This window comes from Nansenia antarctica, assembly GCF_963989245.1.
Source record: "Nansenia antarctica genome assembly, chromosome: 8".
Taxonomy (NCBI): domain Eukaryota; kingdom Metazoa; phylum Chordata; class Actinopteri; order Argentiniformes; family Microstomatidae; genus Nansenia; species Nansenia antarctica.
In genome coordinates this window covers 31301005-31319668 of record NC_137678.1, presented here as the reverse complement: position 1 = coordinate 31319668, position 18664 = coordinate 31301005, and the positions used below count along the sequence as shown (strand labels likewise).

Below are 18664 nucleotides of genomic sequence, written 5' to 3'. Positions count from 1 at the left end.
ACACCACACAGGCATTAATAAACACCTAATGGATCAGATTATGTAAAAAACGTAATTTTGACAAAAATGGAGATAGAACCTTATAATTCCAACGTCACGACATGAGAACAAACGACAGAAACACAGCAGATAGTGAAGGTAGTCAATATTTTCCTCAATCTTATCACAAATAATCACATTATAATATACACTGTGGCTCTCCATGTGATCCCAAAACCCAATGGACTTGAAGCAGAAACATACAGTGCAGCAGAACCGTTACATAAATTGATATATTTATTAGAACATGAACTCCATATAAACCCTGTTTAAAAACAATAGTTGATATCCAGTAACACTTGGCATTTATAAAGAGTTTAAGTGACATGGCATATAGTCTTTTCATATAGTTGATACAGCAAAACCGTGGGGTGTGCAACATTTATCATTCTTAAGGTAAAAGTGCCTTGATCTGTTATGCAACCACTGCCTGTATCATTAGCACCAGCTGTATTCATACATGCACTCAAACACCTTATTAGGAACACCTGTGCACCTGTTCATTCAGGTGGTGTAATCCTGTGGGGAATGTTTTCTTGGCACACTTAGCTTGGAACAAGGCTCGTTAATACCAATCAATCATCACTTGAATCCAGTAGAACACCTGTAGGATGTGGTAGAACGGGAGACTCACAGCTTGAAAGAGCACCTGAAAAATCATGGCCCAGGATCTCAAAGTAATGGAAGACCCTACCCAGTGTTCCTAATAATGTGTTTGGTGAGTGTGTGTGTGTGATGCACTGAACTCAGTGTGTCATGTTCATGAACATTTGAGACGTCTTTTGCTTTGTGACATGGTGCATCATGCTGGAAGCAGACATTAGAAGATGGGTACATTGTGGCCATGAAGGGATGCACGTGGTCAGCAACAATACTGTGGCATTCAAGCGTTGATGATTGGTATTATCAGCCCAAAGTGTGCCAAGAAATCATTCCCCCCCACACCATTACACCACCTGAATGAATGAGAAGGTGTACAGGTGTTCAGAATAAAGTGCTCGGCGAGTGTACATCAACATGGCATTGGAAGTAAGTTAATCACACACACAAATAAAGCACCCCCTGTAAAAATACATTCATTTCTTCTTCTCTTTACAGCTCAACAGTCGGCAGGCGATGGGGCAAAGAAGTACAGAGAAAGGAGGATAAGGTAGACCACAACCAGCGCAGTACCTGCAGAAGAAGAGACAGGGACGTTTGTGTGCAACACTAATACAATTCAGGTAGAATTGTACCAATTGTGCTCCGGTTGAACTCAGGGTTCCCACACCTTCTGAAACATCAAATTCAAGCACCTTTCAAGGACATTCAAGACTCAATTCCCTCAAATTCAAGGACCCAACACGGCATAGTTTGAGACAGATCTAGAAGAGAATTTATATAATAGGAACTATCCGCTCACAGACAATTAAAAAGAGAGGCTTGAATGTGTGAACACTAGATGGTCTCTTGCCTTCTCTACCACAGCACAGCAAAACAATATATTGTGAAATATGTATAAAGTTAAGCAATACCTATTTACTAGTTGACAAGCTAAGTAAATTTGTTTATATATATTTCTTTAGAGAGAGAGAAAGAGGGGAATTCAAGCACTTTCAATGACCCATGTCTATTTTCAAAAACTTTCAAGGCCTTGATTTTCTTTTCTCAAATTCACAAACTTTCAAGGATTTCAAGGACCCGTGGGAACCCTGTGAACTGCTTACCCTGAAAGTAGTCGGATTTTCCATCCATGAAGATATAGTTCACCAGAATCACACTGAAGATGCTGGCCCAGAGATGTAAATCACTGAATATTAGCACGAATCCAACATCCTGGAAAAAATATATATATTTAGAATGGCCCACTCACTTCTGAATGGAAATCTGAGAAGAGAATAACATGCTAAATGTATTCGGTTGTTAAGTCGTGACGTGTTTCCGGGTCCAAAGTTGGCTGAGGCGCTCTCTTCGAAATGCCTCAGTAATAATAATAATTCATTATATTTGTATAGCGCTTTTCCCGAGGCTCAAAGACCCTGACAATATGGGGAAAACGGGAAAGTGCTGTGTCCCTTGTATGAATAGATCCCAGTCTAAAAAACGATTGAACTGTCATTCTACCTTTGTAGTACACTGGTACTCTGGTGCAGGGAATTTCTGGTTTGGACCCGGAAATTGCTAAACGTCACGTTTGACGTCAGACTTAACAACCGAATTGCAAGTTAGATACAGAATAATAGACAAATGTAATAAAATCTCAATCAAATATCAACCGTCTCCTCCACTTACGTAGAAAGCATTGAATAAGATGAGCAGAGGGATCTGAATCATGCAGACTTGCACGGCTATACAGCTGCCCACCTCGAAGCTGCAGGGACACAAACAAGTCAGAATGCCGATAGGATGATTCTTTGTGACACTGAAAGCACCCCACACACACACCCCACACTCCACACACACCACACACACACCCTACACACACACACACCACACACCCCCCACACACACACCACACACACACACCAGTGGTGTACCTCAGACTGATGTTATTCTGCAGGGCAAACTGGATTCCGTTGACGAGCTCTGGGAGTTCCGGCACCATGGCCAACACCGTGACCCCGATGAAGTACTGCAAACAAGGTGACAATGACCCACCGGCTGACCTACACAACAGCTTACCTAAACAAAAGCTGCTCAGGACATCTGGTATGTTATTATTATGATGGTGTTTTTTTTGGTGATGGTGTCTTATGAGAGAAAGCAAGATTAACTAAATTATGAAAGTCAGCTCAAGAAAGCTTAAGTAAATGATGCACTATGTAGGGAACAGGACATCCTTTGTGATTTACCTTCTTTTTCAAGATATAGAAACTGTATGATAAAGGCGTTTGAATGTCACAGTGTTGCTTGACTGGTGTGTACCTGGGAGATGGTGGAGTTGGCCAGGATGGGTTCGATGTTCTCTGTGATGAGGTCGGCGCAGGCAGCCATCAGCAGCGTGGCCATGATCAGAACCCCCAGAGCCCTCCCCCTGGACCAGTGGGCTACGACACCATGGTGGTCACCTTCTGAGGGGGGGGGGGGGGGGGGGGGGCACACACACATACACACGTAAATACAGGGTTCCCACACCTTCTGAAATATCAAATTCAAGCACTTTTCAAGGACTTTCAAGATTCAATTCCCTCAAATTCAAGGACCCAACACTGCCTACTTTGAGACAGATCTAGATGAGAATTTATATAATAGGAACTATCCGCTCACAGACAACAATTAAAAAGAGAGGCTTGAATGTGGCCTTCTCTACCACAGCACAGCAAAACAATATATTGTGAAATGTGTTAAGTTAAGCAATACAGAGCAATACATGGAATATATCTATATTTTTTTTAGAGAGAGAGGGGGGAATTCAAGCACTTTCAATGACCCATGTCTATTTTCAAAAACTTTTAAGGCCTTCATTTTCTTTTCTCAAATTCACAAACTTTCAAGGATTTCAAGGACCCGTGGGAACCCTGTAAATAGGCAGCCAGCCCCAAAATATGCTTTTTCTCTCTCGCATACAAAAAAAAATAAAGAAAAGAAAACTCCCAACTACGCGACGGCGCCCCCTACTGGACCCTGACCTTGGCCGCCACTGACGTGGATGTCGTAGATGTAGGAGTGCGTCTTCAGGGTGAAGATGAGGCCGATCAGGTAGGCGGCCGGCAGCAGCACAGAGATGGTGTAGACCAGAGGCCTGAGGGCAGATGACATCACAACGTCACACCAACGGCAGCACAGTGTGACGCAACAACGTGGCCTTTCACACCGCCAAGGAACCGCTCCGGTTCGCATTCGCAAACCAAGTCTGGAACCGGCCGGCGCGTTCAGACCGAAAATAAATTGGTTCGGAGCCTGAAAAGTTGGTTCGCAGCGGGAACCGGAAAATACTGGTTCTCAAGTGGGAACCAAAACGTAGAACAGTCACGTCGTCAGTGGGTGTGTCTATGACATCATCAGTGGGTGTGTCATATTCTAGGCTGCAAAGACTAGCAAGAAGGAAGGAGACGAAATGTAATCTAATCACTAGTGATTAAAAATTTTTTATCAAAAGTTTCATCATTCTCTCTATCTTCCTCACATGCTCAGCAAACACACACGCGAACTTCGTAAACCATTTCTATTCTAGTATCAGAGTAGCTGGTTAGTAAGAGAACGTTTAGAAAGTGTCGTTTTTTTTTTTTTTTGTTTATTTCAGATACTGTAGTGGAAGATATTATCCTAATTTCCAGTGAAGTAGCTGCCATCTTGTTGTGACATTTTTGTTTATCCCGCCTCTTCGTCACCCAGCGTTGATGACACGGATGGTTCCGTTTACACCGGTATGAACGCGGGCTGGTTTGCCAGACGGCACCAAGGTTCGGAGGTTCCAGAACGCGAACCGGAACAGTTCCTCTGCGGTGTGAAAGCCCTATCAGTGATCTTTCCAGCACTATTTCAGCAACAATGGAGGTCACGCAACGAGGCCGGCCCTGCAGTGTGAAAACGGTATAAATGTCTGTCAGTAGTACTTACTCAATGTGACTGAGGAACAAGGACTGGTTATTGTCACTCTGTTGAGAAAAGAAGAGAGTTAACAAACGGCATCACTGTCATTACAAGCTAGACTACATAGGGCCGACCAACCGACCCTCACTTGTACCTAAAGTGGGGTACCTACACAGCAGGGCTCGACATTAACGCCGTTTTACTTGTCCGGAGCAAGTAAAACTTTCGCCGGGGTTGTTTGCGTGAGCACGACGACGCTGCTAGATCCCGGATATTTTTACCTGTGTGCAGGAAGAACAACAGACGGCGCAGGCGCCAGACTAGACTAGATGATCGTGAGTGAAGATATTATCAAAGCGTACGCACCTGTCGATCACCCGTATGCTTTGATAATATCTTCACTCACGATCATCTAGCCCTACACAGCAGGGTTTCCGTTAACCGGCAATTACCGGTCTTTGTCCGGTAAAATTTGTTGAAGTCCGACAAATTGAAAACTCGTCGGACAAAATGTCCGGTGAAAATAATTCCCTCCAAGCACAATTTGAACACAATTCGCTAAAGTTCACATTTTGTATTCAAATTGGCTTCGGGCCACCATCTTCAGCTGAGCACCAAACACACACACACCCACACACACCGCCTGAGAGAGAAGGACCCGCCCCCTCCAGCCAGCCTATAGGCTAACCAAAGGGGGCGGGTCCCTCCCTCCCGGGCAGTGCCGCGCGCACACGAGTGTGTGCGTGCCCGGCGCCCAGCCGAAAATGGTGGCCCGAAGCGGAGCGCCTTAACTTTATCGCACAATAACAAGGATAACAAACAAAACGGACAACATTTACACTAAGATGGAGACAAACTTCAGCGATATGATCTAACAGCCGGTCTTCAGGACGACATACAGACCCGTATGAGCTTACAGGGCTATCCCCTAAGTATGATTTGACAGGCAGCTAAACGAAATGCCTTCCCAACCAGCGAGACCTGGGGGGTATTCCATCAACGTCGCCAAATGAAAATCCAGGCTCACCCCAACAAGTCTCGCGAGATCTATCAAGGTATGCCTGGATCTTTTTAAGAGTCTAGCGAGACTTAACGAAATAAGCCCAGACCCTCCTCCAGCGACGTCGATGAACACCCCCCTGGTTATAGAAATGACGTTGTTTTATTGATTAAAAAAAAGGGTAAAACTGGAAAGAGAAAATAGAAAACTCACATTAATCCCAAACAATTTAACAAACTTCAGTTAACGTAATGTGGAGTCCGTTCATTGATCGATGCTGTCTGTTCAGTTCCCAGTGAGGCGCCCGTTCAGCGCTGGACATAATGGCATAGCGTGCATGCGAATCATGTTATATTATTATAGCTCGCATCTAATCGTATCGGATGAGAAAGACATTAAATGGCATATATAGGCCGCTACACAACAGTAATCACCGCGACAAACAGCTATATTAGATTTGGGGGAAAAAAATATGATTTTGATTATTATTTTTTTAATTATATTTTAATATGATGACCGGAATATATCGCGTTTGTCCGGTAAATCGAAATCTTCCCGGACACGATGTCCGGCGGCAATTTTTTCTAACGGAAACCCTGCTACACAGTAACAAGTGGAGTATCCAAACAGGAGCTAGAGGAGGAGGAGGAGGTACCCACCATGTCGTAGTGGCAGTCCTTGCAGACGAAGGGTCCGCTGGCGTTGCCTGGCGCGGTGGTGCAGCCCAAACAGACCAGGCTGCCGTACGCCTTGGAGAACAGGGTCGGAGCAAACACACCTGTTGGAAAACAAAAACATGTGTCGAGCGAGCAGGTTTGAATTGTGTATGCTAGTGTGTGTATGCTAGCGTGTGTTCGTACCTACCCCCCACGGAGATGAAGAGCAGTGCTGAGCTGACCCCCGCGGACCGGCTGTTGAACCACTGCTCCCTGTGCTTGAAGCCCCCGACGATCATACAGAGACCCTGTGGAGAGAGGAGGACAGATTAAGAGCCTTCATACCCGTGTGTGTGTGTGTGCCTGCCCCTGTGTGTGTGTGTGTGCCTGCCCCTGTGTGTGTGTGTGTGTGCCTGCCCCTGTGTGTGTGTGTGCGTGTGTGTGCGCGTGTGCCTGCCCCTGTGTGTGTGTGTGTGTGTGTGCCTGCCCCTGTGTGTGTGTGTGTGTGTGTGTGTGTGCCTGCCCCTGTGTGTGTGTGTGTGTGTGTCACTCACAGGGATGAAGAGGATGCAGCCTAGCAAGGTGCCTGTGAGCGCGGCCTTGACGATCTCCTCGTAGCACTTGGTCTTGGCCTGGTAGCCCTTCAGCAGCGCCGTGATGTAGAAGGTCATCTCTGTGATGGAGCCGAACGTGGCATTCACCACCGCGCCCACGGCAAAGTTACTCTGGGCCGAGATACTGGAGAGAGAGAGAGAGAGAGAGAGAGAGAGAGAGAGAGAGAGAGAGAGAGAGAGAGAGAGAGAGAGAGAGAGAAAGAGAGAGAGAGAGAGCGAGAGAGAGCACGTGGACACAGTCAAATGGTCATTATATGGGCGCTTAGGTGGCGTAGTGGGTTAAGCATTGACCATGTAACCGCAGGGTTCCGGGTTCGATTCCGGCCGCGGACATGTCCCGCATGTCATCCCTCCTCTCTCTCTCTCACCCATCCTTCCTGTCAAATCTCTACTGTCTCCATCACAATAAAAAGAAAAATATGTGTGGGACTGCCCCACTCAGAAAAAATAACCTCATTATTTAGGTCATTATATAAAAGCCATGTCATGTTGGCCTGTAACAATTATGGAATAATTGCCTAATGGCAATCAAATTATCTAATGGCAGTCTTGACGGTGCTCCAACATGCTAGCTAGCTAGCTAGCTGGCTAACAACAAAGAACATTGTGTTAGCTAGATAGCTGCTCTGCATGTTCAGCACATCACAACATGCTGATAGGGCATGAACATGCTAAAAACATTAGTCACTTTTTTATTGATGAGGATGTTCAAAAATACCTTTTATGATAGAGGCATGGTTTACTTCTTGCTGACATCTCTACATGGATGTCAGCCCACCATCTCAAGCTCAACCTTAACAAGACTGAGCTACTCTTCATCCCTGGGAAAGCCTGCCCTCTCCAAGACTTCTCCATCACAGTGGAGAACTCTACTGTAACCCTAACCCTAACCCAACCCCTCCCAGACAGCCAAGATCCTTGGAGTGATCCTGGACAACCGCCTATCCTGTGCGGAGAACATCGCAGCGACAGCACGCTCCTGCAGATCCTTCCTTTACAACATCAGAAGGTATATGACGATTCCTCACCAGAGAAGCAGCGCAACTCATGGTAATAAAAAAATTACCATGAGGACCTGAGTGAGGGCTTTTCAACCAGACCCTGTCACATATTTCTATCTAAGCGTTCTACCATGGTTGTACCCTACTCAACACAGCCGTGGTCAGCTGTGCTGGTGGCCTGGTGCCGTGGCAGACAGGGTTCTTTACTCAGGGTATACCCAGGAATCTTGAGGTTAATTTCAATACCTTTCTAAGGGCCGGTTTCACAGACAAGGCTTAAGCCTAGTCCTGGACTAAATCACACTTTCAATGTAAAATCTCCATTGAAGATGCTTTTTAGTCCAGGACTAGGCTTAAGCCTTGTCTGTGAAACCGGCCCTAAGACTTTTTAAAGACCATGTCAATATTTTTCCAGACCTCACCGCCACTTCGAGCTGTAACCGTTTACATCAGTGACACCTTTAACTTAACAGTTTTAGTTTGCAACAGACTAGACCACTATCATACAACAGAATTTCCGGTTGATCTTTTTTAATAAAACTAATAAATTCACGAACTTTTACTAAAAGTTTTTACGACTCAAACTCTTTGAACAGAGTCTAATTCAGAAAAATACCTACAAAATTCAAGACCTCATAAAATTGTGATAATACTTATTAAGGGTCTTGAGGGTCTTGATTTTCCCAAAATTGATTTATCAACTTTTAATACTTTTCAAGACACCGCGGATACCCTGTTACCTGGCGATGCCCATGCCTATGTAGTAGGAGAGGGGGATGATGGAGATGACCGCAGTGGCAAACTTGGTCTGCGGGCTGACCAGCTTGTTCTCCCGATCCAGGTAGCCAATCAACAGGGTGATTATGGTGATAGGCAGCAGATCTAATAGGCACACGGCTTTAAGGACAACAAGGAACCACCTCAATGGGGACATGCACTACATACAGGGTGTATACAGGAATGTTGAGGTTAATTTCAATACCTTTCTAAGACTTTTTAAAGACCTTGTCAATACTTTTCCACTCCTCACCTCCACTTCAAGCTGTAACCGTTTACATCAGTGACACCTTTAACTTAACAGCTTTAGTTTGCAATAGACTAGACCACTATCATACAACACAATTTCCGGTTCATCTTAGTTTTTTTAATAAAACTAATGAATTCACGAGCTTTCACTAAAAATAATTATGACTCAAACTCTTTGGACAGAGTCTAATTCAGAAAAATACCTCCAAAATTCAAGACCTCATAAAATTGTGATAAGACTTTTTAATACTTATTAAGGGTCTTGATTTTCCCAAAATGTTCAATACTTTTCAAGACACCGCAGATACCCTGTACATAGCTACAGCACCCAATTCATCTATGGACTGAGGAATAAGGAGAGATCACATCAAGTGGTATTTTCACTGTAAATAACTATAGGGGGAAACTCTGACCTCTGCTGGTCAGTGGTGGGAGGTGCAGTTGGCAGTTGGTCCTTTAGACCAAACAAAAAGGATACTGACAGCCATGACGTTGATCCCGTCCACGGTGTATTGGTAATAGTGCCAGTTGAAGGCATTATAGCAACACAGGACGACCTTCGTCTCACAACCTTCAGGCTGCAAAAAGGACACAGACCAGGGTTTCCGTTAACCGGTAATTACCGGTCTTTGTCCGATAAAATCTGTTGAAGTCCGACATATTTAAACCTCTTGGGTCATATTGTCCGGTGAAAATAACCGCTAAACGCAGTAGCCCATTCGGCGGTAACCCGCCCCATCTGGCAACCCTGTCTCTCAACGGCGCGAGTACCGTAGTTTAGTCAGTTACCGTAATTTAGTTTGATCTAGTCTAAATAAAACCACTGCAGTGACCGGAGTCAAGGTTATTGTTCTGCGTGTTTTGGATGTGCTAGAGCACAGTGAATGACCACCGAGGGCCGTGAGATGCGGCTAGTAAAGGACGCTAGCGGCCATCTCAACCCCGTTCATTGATTGAGCCTGCCGTGCCCGTTCCAGCCCTGAGTCGGGAGAAGTACTACGGGAGTAGTGCGCTACTATCGACAACCTGGGCTACTGGTACCATTAGATTAGGATTGATTAGATTAGGTTGACAATACCACACTATTTTTGAGTTTAGGGATATCAATGTTATATATTTGTGTATGTTTTATCTTTATGTATTAAATGTTATAATTGTTTCACATTTGAGACCTGTCTTCCCCCACTCAGTTATTCAGTCGGTGTCCATCATTTTAGTCTATCTATAGATTCTATAGTGTTAGAGTTTAATTTGTGCCACTAAGGTGAAATAGTCCACGGGTGTGTATCCCCCCCGATACATCCTCCCCATTCTCATACTCCCGAGTCCGAGAAAGTATGATTTGACAGGCAGCTAGACTTAATGCCTTCCCAATCAGCGAGACGTGGTTATAGAAATTACGTTGTTTTATTGATAAAAAGGGTAAAACTGGAAAGAGAATATAAAAAAACGTACATTACTGTCGTGAAACTATTTAACACACTTCAGTTAACGTAATGTCCGTTCATTGATCGATCGATGCAGTCCGTTCAAATAGCCATCAAAAGCTAAACTATAGGCATACTTATTACCAATTACATACTCAAATCCCATTAATGCAATTGAAATAAACATCTTAAAGTAGCCTACAGTCGTAATTCAAAGTAGCAAAGGTGACTAGGCTGCCCAGTGTGGCGCGCGTGCAGCCCTGGACATAATGCCATAGTAGCGCATGCGAATCATGAAAGCCTATATTATTATATAGTTCGCGATCTAATCGTATCGGATGAGAAATGGACATTAAATGGCCTATATAGGCTACACAACAGCTAATCACCGCGACAAACACCTATATTATATTCTAATATGATAAACGGAATTTTTCCTGTTTGTCCGACAAATTGAAATCTTCCCGGACACGTTGACCGGCACCAAATTTTTCTAACGGAAACCCTGACACAGACACAAAGATGTTAAATGATACATTTTCACAAACACTTAAAATGCTTCACAGGCTAACAGACCACAGCACCACATTTTAACAGACCACAGCACCACATTGTTTTAACTGTTTTAGTCAGGAATTCTTGTTAAGTGGCTGTGTGTCAAACAGACTACAATCATTATCTCTCTGAGTTACTGTCTGAGATTCTGGTGTAAGGTGAACAAGTGGGGGAAGGATTTGACTGGCGCACACCTTTCTGGGTGGGCAGATTTTGACTTCCTCTGGGGGCATGAGGAGGACGGTGCCCAGGGTGCGGGCGTTCATCTTGGCCACGGGGATGGTGAAGACCAGCAGCCAGGACAGGAAGCAGGCCAGGGCGTGGGTCAGGCCCAGGAGAGGGAACCCCAGGAGCAGCCACACGTAGGTACTGACCAGACACTGGACCCGTGTGGAGGACAGGAAACCAGGTGAACAGGTACGCAGACACAAGCCAAGAAGAGAGATGTGATGAAATATGGGTTATGACATGGAAATGAATAAATAGTCTGGGTCTTTTTCTTTTTTTTCCTCGCAACAGCCAGATCCACAACCTTCCTTTAGGATCAACATGAGGAGAACCAGAATTCTTTGGGTTTTAATCTCGGTTGTGCTTTTCTCAAGTGCACGACGGGGGATAGACAAGACACGTCTTCTGCCCGCCTGACTATGGGATCTAGAGGCTTCAGTCGTTCTGCTCCCCGCCGTTGGAACTCTCTGCCACCCAACTTACGCAATATTGACACTCACCACTTTCAAATCCTGTCTTAAAACACACCTAACTTGGTTTGATCTCCTGTATTTTGTTTGTTGTTATATCTGATTTTGCTGTGTTTATCTAATTTTGCTTTGTTGATTTTAATGTTTTGATATGTGGTTTTAAACTGTCTTGTAAGGTGTCCTTGAGAGCCTTGAAAGGCACCCATAAATAAAATGTATTATTATTATTATTATTATTATTAAGACACAGACAAGACACAGACACAGACAAGGCACAGGCACAGGCACAGACACAGACAAGACACATGCCGCCTCACACTTCCTGATGGGATGTGCTGTCATTCAAGACACTGTTCCACCCCCAGAGAGACCATGGACACCTCTCCCATCCCGTGCTGCTCACCCAGTAGCGTGGCCGTGCGGGGGGGGCTCCCTGGGCCTCGGGGGGGCCGCTGGGGGACATAAGCAGCGGCGTGGACTCCTCCGCTTCTTTCTTCTTCTTCTCTTCGGCCTCAGCCTCCTCTGGGATCGCCTGACAGCTGGGGAACTTCAAACAGCACTTGGTGATCGGGTTACTGGTCTGTACGGCCAGGGGGGGGGGGGGGGGGGGGAGAGAGGGTGGGAGAGAGAGAGAGAGAGACAGAGACGGAGAGGGAGAGGAAGAAAGGATCAGCCAAAACAGCATTATTGTTAAAATGCACTGGGTCCCTGAAAGATTGGTAATCAATATTTTCATCTGTCGTAGATATGTTGACAAGAGTGGTAGCCTGCTTGTAACTTTATATGAAAAGCAGCATTACAAATGGTCAAATTGTCATTCTGACTAAACATTAAGCAACAGTGACTGAACCAGGAGTGAGGAGAGGTCAGAGGGAGAGAGAGAGAGAGAGGGAGAGGGAGAGAGAGGAACTGTTTTCCTTCCCTTGAGCTTTGTGACAGAAATGAGCTTTCAGACGCATCAGACATGACGTGATCTTAGAATGATAAGGTTCTATCTCCGTTTAGGGCAGTTCAGAGATATTGAGCGTCAAAGTTTTTACATTCCATTATGTTTTGTGAGATGGAACCTTTGTTTTTATGAATTACTAACTCAAAAATGTCAACATTTTAAAAAAATAACACCACACAGGCATTAATAAACACCTAATGGATCAGATTATGTAAAAAACTCAATTTTGACCAAAAATTGAGATAGAACCTTATAATTCTAACGTCACGATGAGCATTCTAACCTGGAGTCTTTTTTTTCTTTTTACTAAGACCTCAAGATCCAAGCAATTCAGCTCATCCTGACAAATACATAGGAAATAGCTTAATGAAATGCTGCCATGATTGTTACCTTTTGGATTGACTTCCCAAATGGCCACAGAAAGTAGCAAGCTAACTTCCAACACAGCTTCCCTGAAAGAAAATGTCAAGATGCCATACTTTTCGATTTTGTTCTTCAGAGGGGGGAAAAAAACAGAATTTTCTTTAACTGTGTATAAGATGCGGGTGCCTAGTCTGCCTACCATAAGGGTGACCAATGATGGTCAGAAACATCAAGGCACAGACGAGGAGGTAGACTAAAGATATCCACCATCCAAACAAACACGAATAAGCAATGTTTCCACAAGTGATTAAGGAACCTGAAAATAAGGACCAGAGAGGGAGAAAACAAATAGTCTATTATACAATTAGGCTACGAACTATTTCTCCAGCCTTCAACATTTCTAGGTTGAACTTTTCAAAACGAGCGTCTGATTACCAGTTGGTCAGGCAGAAGGTGAGTTACTACCAGAAACTGGCTTAATATTAATCCCCCAAAACAGGAACAGTGGCTGGAAATTGTCCAAGACATTTTTGTTATGGAAAAGAAGACATACCTTTTGAGACTCAAAATCTACATATTTGAAAAATACTGTGAAAAATGGAACATTTATATGAAACGTGACGCCTTCTAACTTAATACTCATTCAGAATATATGACCAGTAACATGTTGATTGAAACACCTCCGGAGCTCTTATTTTCTCCCTTTTTTCCTTTTCACTTTTTTACCCCTCTGTTTAGGGGTTATGCTGTTTCTTTACTCTTTGTTTTATCATAAGATGTAGATATGATGTTCTGTCCATGTCTATGCTGAAACCCAATAAAAACTCAAGTGATAAAAAAAAGAAAGAAAGTGAGTTCCTGCTCGCTTGGGGTCACTGACCTGCTTGGGGTCTGATGGAGTTCAGCTCGGAGCAGAGCTCCTTCACAACGTCTGACCTGTCCTCGATGGGCCTCTCAGTCACATGACTCTTCCACTTTCTGAAGCCAAACTAAACACACACACACACACACACACACACACACACACACACAACATTGAAGGTACTTTATCCTATGTACATCTTTCAACTTAAAACACATGAAAGTCCAGAAAGATGATCTGTGTTCTATCTCGCTGGGAGGACGACAGTCCTTCAAGTCTTTACATTTTTACATGTTTGGCATTTAGCAGACGCCTTATTCCAAAGCGACTTACAATCAATACATTTGAATACTAAGCAAGTGAATCATCAATCCACCAGTCGTAGCAGGAAGAGTAATCCAGCTCAGGCTGGATTTTTTTATATTTAGACACTGGAGAAACAGTACAAGGGGGGCAATAGAAGTTTTTAGGGACACAGTAGAGGGGAAAAGCGGGTGTCTTCAGGAGACACAGTGCTGAGGGGCAGCAGATGTCTCAGGAGGAGCAGTTAAGGTGTAACCTGAAGAGATGGGTCTTCAGTCTACGACGGAAGACAGCCTCTGTGTCCACCTCCACCTACCCTGTAGTTGTTCCCCTCCACCTACCCTGTAGTTGTTGGCCAGTTTGTTGGCCTCCACCTCGTTCTCTGCTCTGATGGTGGTGCGGCCCGTCCCGTCCTGCCACACCTCGTCCCCGTACTGTGAGGGCGTGCCTCGACCTGACGGAACACACACACCACGGAACACACACACACACCACAGAACACACACACCATGGAACACACACACACACACACACACACACACCATGGAACACACACACACACACACCATGGAACACACACACACACCATGGAGAACACACACACACACACACACACACACACACACACACCATGGAACACACACACCACGGAACACACACCACGGAGCCGGTGGATGAGACGCACTCAATCAAGTATCACACACACTGAACATCAATAACTTGAAATGCACTTTGAAACTTGAAATTCATGAAACCATAACACTGTTTTTTATTATTATTTTTAGGGTTAGGGTTAGGACTGGACTTTTAAAATAGGCACTACATTTTATAAACACTGCTATGTCAGTCTGTCTGTTTTTATTGTATGTATTAATGTATGTGACCTATGTGTGTTTTTAATGTGGAACTGTATTCTTGAGCTGCACCTCTGCCTGTCGAAGGAGAATTTCTGTCACTGTGTGACAGACAATAAAGCTATCTTGAATGAACGGTAAAAAGATTGTGTTTCTGTTGGGAGGGCTTAGATTTTAACCACCACAACACATCCGTGCCATCCATGGTGTAACGCCATCTGTACTGGCGGTCCTGCGCAGGGTTAGGGTTAGGGTAGCAGGGTTAGGGTTAGGGGTTAGCAGGGTTAGGGTAGCAGCCTCACCTCTGTGTGTAGACAGGCATTTGGGCGTGTGGTAGCAGCAGCGGTTGGGCGAGGCGGGGGAGGTGGTGTCGGCCAGGTCGGGGGGGTGGTTGCCCACACACAGTCTGTCACACTGGGACGTGCGGCGGTGGGGCCTGGGGTCGTGGTCCCACTGGGAATCTGAGGGGGCGAGAGAGAGAGAAAACCAAAATGGTAAACAGACTGACTTATATAGCGCCTTATTCCAAAGTGCTTTACAACGGCCTCTCATTCACCCAATCACACACACATTCACACACCAATGGCGGCAAGCTACCATGCAAGGCGCCGGCCCGCTCATTGGGAGCAATTTGAGGTTCAGTGTCTTGCCCAAGCCAGGGATCGAACCACCCAACCGTCGACCTTGCGATCATTAGATGCCGGCTCTACCTCCTGAGCCACAGCCTCTACCTCCTGAGACACAGCCTCTACCTCCTGAGACACAACCTCTACCTCCTGAGACACAGCCTCTACCTCCTGAGACACAGCCTCTACCTCCTGAGACACAGCTTCTACCTCCACCAGCCTCTACCTCCTGAGCCACAGCCTCTACCTCCTGAGACACAGCCTCTACCTCCTGAGACACAGCCTTTACCTCCACAAGCCTCTACCTCCACAAGCCTCTACCTCCTGAGCCACAGCCTCTACCTCCTGAGTCACAGCCTCTACCTCCACCAGCCTCTACCTCCTGAGCCACAGCCTCTACCTCCTGAGCCACAGCCTCTACCTCCACCAGCCTCTACCTCCTGAGCCACAGCCTCTATCTCCTTCAGACACAGCCTCTACCTCCTGAGACACAGCCTCTACCTCCACCAGCCTCTACCTCCTGAGCCACAGCCTCTACCTCCTGAGACACAGCCTCTACCTCCTGAGACACAGCCTCTACCTCCACAAGCCTCTACCTCCTGAGTCACAGCCTCTACCTCCACCAGCCTCTACCTCCTGAGCCACAGCCTCTACCTCCTGAGACACAGCCTCTACCTCCTGAGACACAGCCTCTACCTCCACAAGCCTCTACCTCCTGAGCCACAGCCTCTACCTCCACCAGCCTCTACCTCCTGAGCCACAGCCTCTACCTCCTGAGACACAGCCTCTACCTCCTGAGACACAGCCTCTACCTCCACAAGCCTCTACCTCCTGAGTCACAGCCTCTACCTCCACCAGCCTCTACCTCCTGAGCCACAGCCTCTACCTCCTGAGACACAGCGTCTACCTCCTGAGACACAGCCTCTACCTCCACCAGCCTCTACCTCCTGAGCCACAGCCTCTACCTCCACCAGCCTCTACCTCCTGAGACACAGCCTCTACCTCCTGAGACACAGCCTCTACCTCCTGAGACACAGCCTCTACCTCCTTCAGACACAGCCTCTACCTCCTGAGACACAGCCTCTACCTCCTGAGACACAGCCTCTACCTCCACCAGCCTCTACCTCCTGAGACACAGCCTCTACCTCCTGAGACACAGCAGGTTAGTGACCTTTGACCCCCTGTGGGGTATGATGTGTGACTAACGTAGAACTCCTGATGGTCACAATCCAATTCATCCACTCTGCAACGGCGAGGAGAACTGGCGTGTCTGATGCTGTTCTCTATGGTCTTACAGCGGACCTACCAACCACTTGTGACGCACAAAACTATGACTTTTATATGTTATTTTACTATTATGTGTTGTCTGAACCCAGTGGCACCCATCATTAACCATGGCCAGTTAGAATAACCACTTCCATTAACCACTTCTTCATGCAATGTAAGAGAGATAAGTGATTTAGAATTCAATACAGAGAAGTTGGAATGGTCACACACTAGAAAAAGTGTGCAAAAAAAGAGATCATTTGATAAGCACTCGTGACATTTTCTAAGCCTTGATATGTCCACAGGATTTGATAGATGATCGATTTGAGACAATATTGATGGCTTAGGCAGGGTCAATAACTGTCCCATGATGACCCAACAACCCCTTGCCAAATTGTCTTGTATCTGGAGATTATGATGATGATGATGATGATTATGGTTCTACAGCATGTGACATGCAGACATGCAGCTACAATTATGAGCGGGTCTATGCAACTCAAATGGGCCGAAGCTATAGAATGTTGACAGAATATTGTAGCTTCTTGTTTCTGTAATAAACAAACTATGACTTCTCATCCATGGTCGGATAACATCTGTTAACTGAACAAAATATTGAACCAGTCCAGTGCACATCAACCAGCAGTTTACACATGGAAACCTTTGCAATAGTATATACAAAATGTGTCTATATATAATTGAAAAATAGGGCCAGGGAAACACACTCAAGCCAAAACATTAGGCCTCTCCAGTTCAGAATGTATGTTAGCAGAATGATTTATTAAAGTCTGCTCCCTTCCCATCTCTCATCAGCTGACATTCATAACTGTGGGAATTGACACGAAGATGAATATACAAACAGGTGATTTGAATAAAAAGGCATTGTCTAAACAGATCTAAACAATGAGGTATAATGAAGTACATTTGTTTGTAAACCATGTCTTCGTAACGACACAACACCACCGTGGCAGAAGTAAGCGAGTTGCAAACGCAGCCTGGGTCTCGTGCTGCTGGGAGGTGAGCAGAGCTCGAGCGATGCAGAGATGATTGATGATGAGATCTGAATTGAAAGAAGCGAGATGAACCTGCGAGTCTCACCTGCTGGACCTCCTGGACTATCAGTGGTAGACCTCCGGCGACAGTTCTCTGGATCAGTCACGTAAACTTTGATGTGGTTGGCCATTGTTGTTCTTTTCTGTTCAGTCAATGAAATCTCCGTCTCTCACCAGTTCTGCATTGATCTGGACTGATGTTGTGTTGACTCGCATCGCACGTCAGTGAGCTGCATGCTGGGCCCGTCCTCATATAGCTGCACATGACTGCTGCATGCTGGGAGCTGTAGTAGCCTCACTGAAGCAGCTCGAGAGCACACTGGTTTGTCTATCAAAGATCATACTAGTTTGGACACTTACCAAATCTAATTTAAAAACATAACCATATCAACGCCACAAATGCCTATTTTCTGTATATCCTCTGATAGAAACATTTTGATTTTTGATCTTTTTTATCCGTATGGAGAGAGTGAATAACTGTACACCTCACCTACCCGCCTGAACTTTGAATTTGCCATGAGCATTTAGCTAATGGTGGATATTTTTACTTTTTTACTCTTCTTTCGTATTGAGGACTCCACTTGACTAACAACCAGGTGTGGCAGGACGTTGATTTTATTACTATTACGTCCCACAAGGAGGGTACACACAGGGGCGCCGCTAGAGATTCTGGGCCCCATGACAGAATATCATTTTGGGCCCCCCCACCTAAACCACCCATCAACCTAAACCCAGTTGAAGTTGATGAACTATTGATGCACTGCAAGAAATCCAATGATGGACATCTTTTGTAAATGTAATTTAAAATTACAGTTAATACAGGAATCAACAATTCAGCAAAGAAATCTCAACATTCTTTAACTT

At 45.3% G+C, this 18664-nt stretch overlaps 1 protein-coding gene across 1 annotated transcript; it reads right to left on the bottom strand.

Annotated features, from left to right (window-relative positions):
- Nucleotides 1–1138: 1138 nt before the first annotated feature.
- On the bottom strand, nucleotides 1139–17931 carry cax1 (cation/H+ exchanger protein 1; the record flags this gene model as incomplete). The annotated part of the gene is made up of 20 exons (XM_080538276.1): nucleotides 1139–1212; nucleotides 1746–1854; nucleotides 2311–2389; nucleotides 2556–2650; nucleotides 2944–3089; nucleotides 3648–3760; nucleotides 4579–4616; nucleotides 6211–6329; nucleotides 6416–6515; nucleotides 6762–6945; nucleotides 8563–8704; nucleotides 9327–9426; nucleotides 11025–11210; nucleotides 11932–12108; nucleotides 12868–12929; nucleotides 13040–13156; nucleotides 13721–13829; nucleotides 14347–14459; nucleotides 15162–15320; nucleotides 17847–17931. The coding sequence occupies 20 exons, from the start codon at nucleotides 17929–17931 to the stop codon at nucleotides 1139–1141; spliced, it is 2307 nt and encodes a 768-aa protein (XP_080394402.1).
- Nucleotides 17932–18664: the final 733 nt, after the last annotated feature.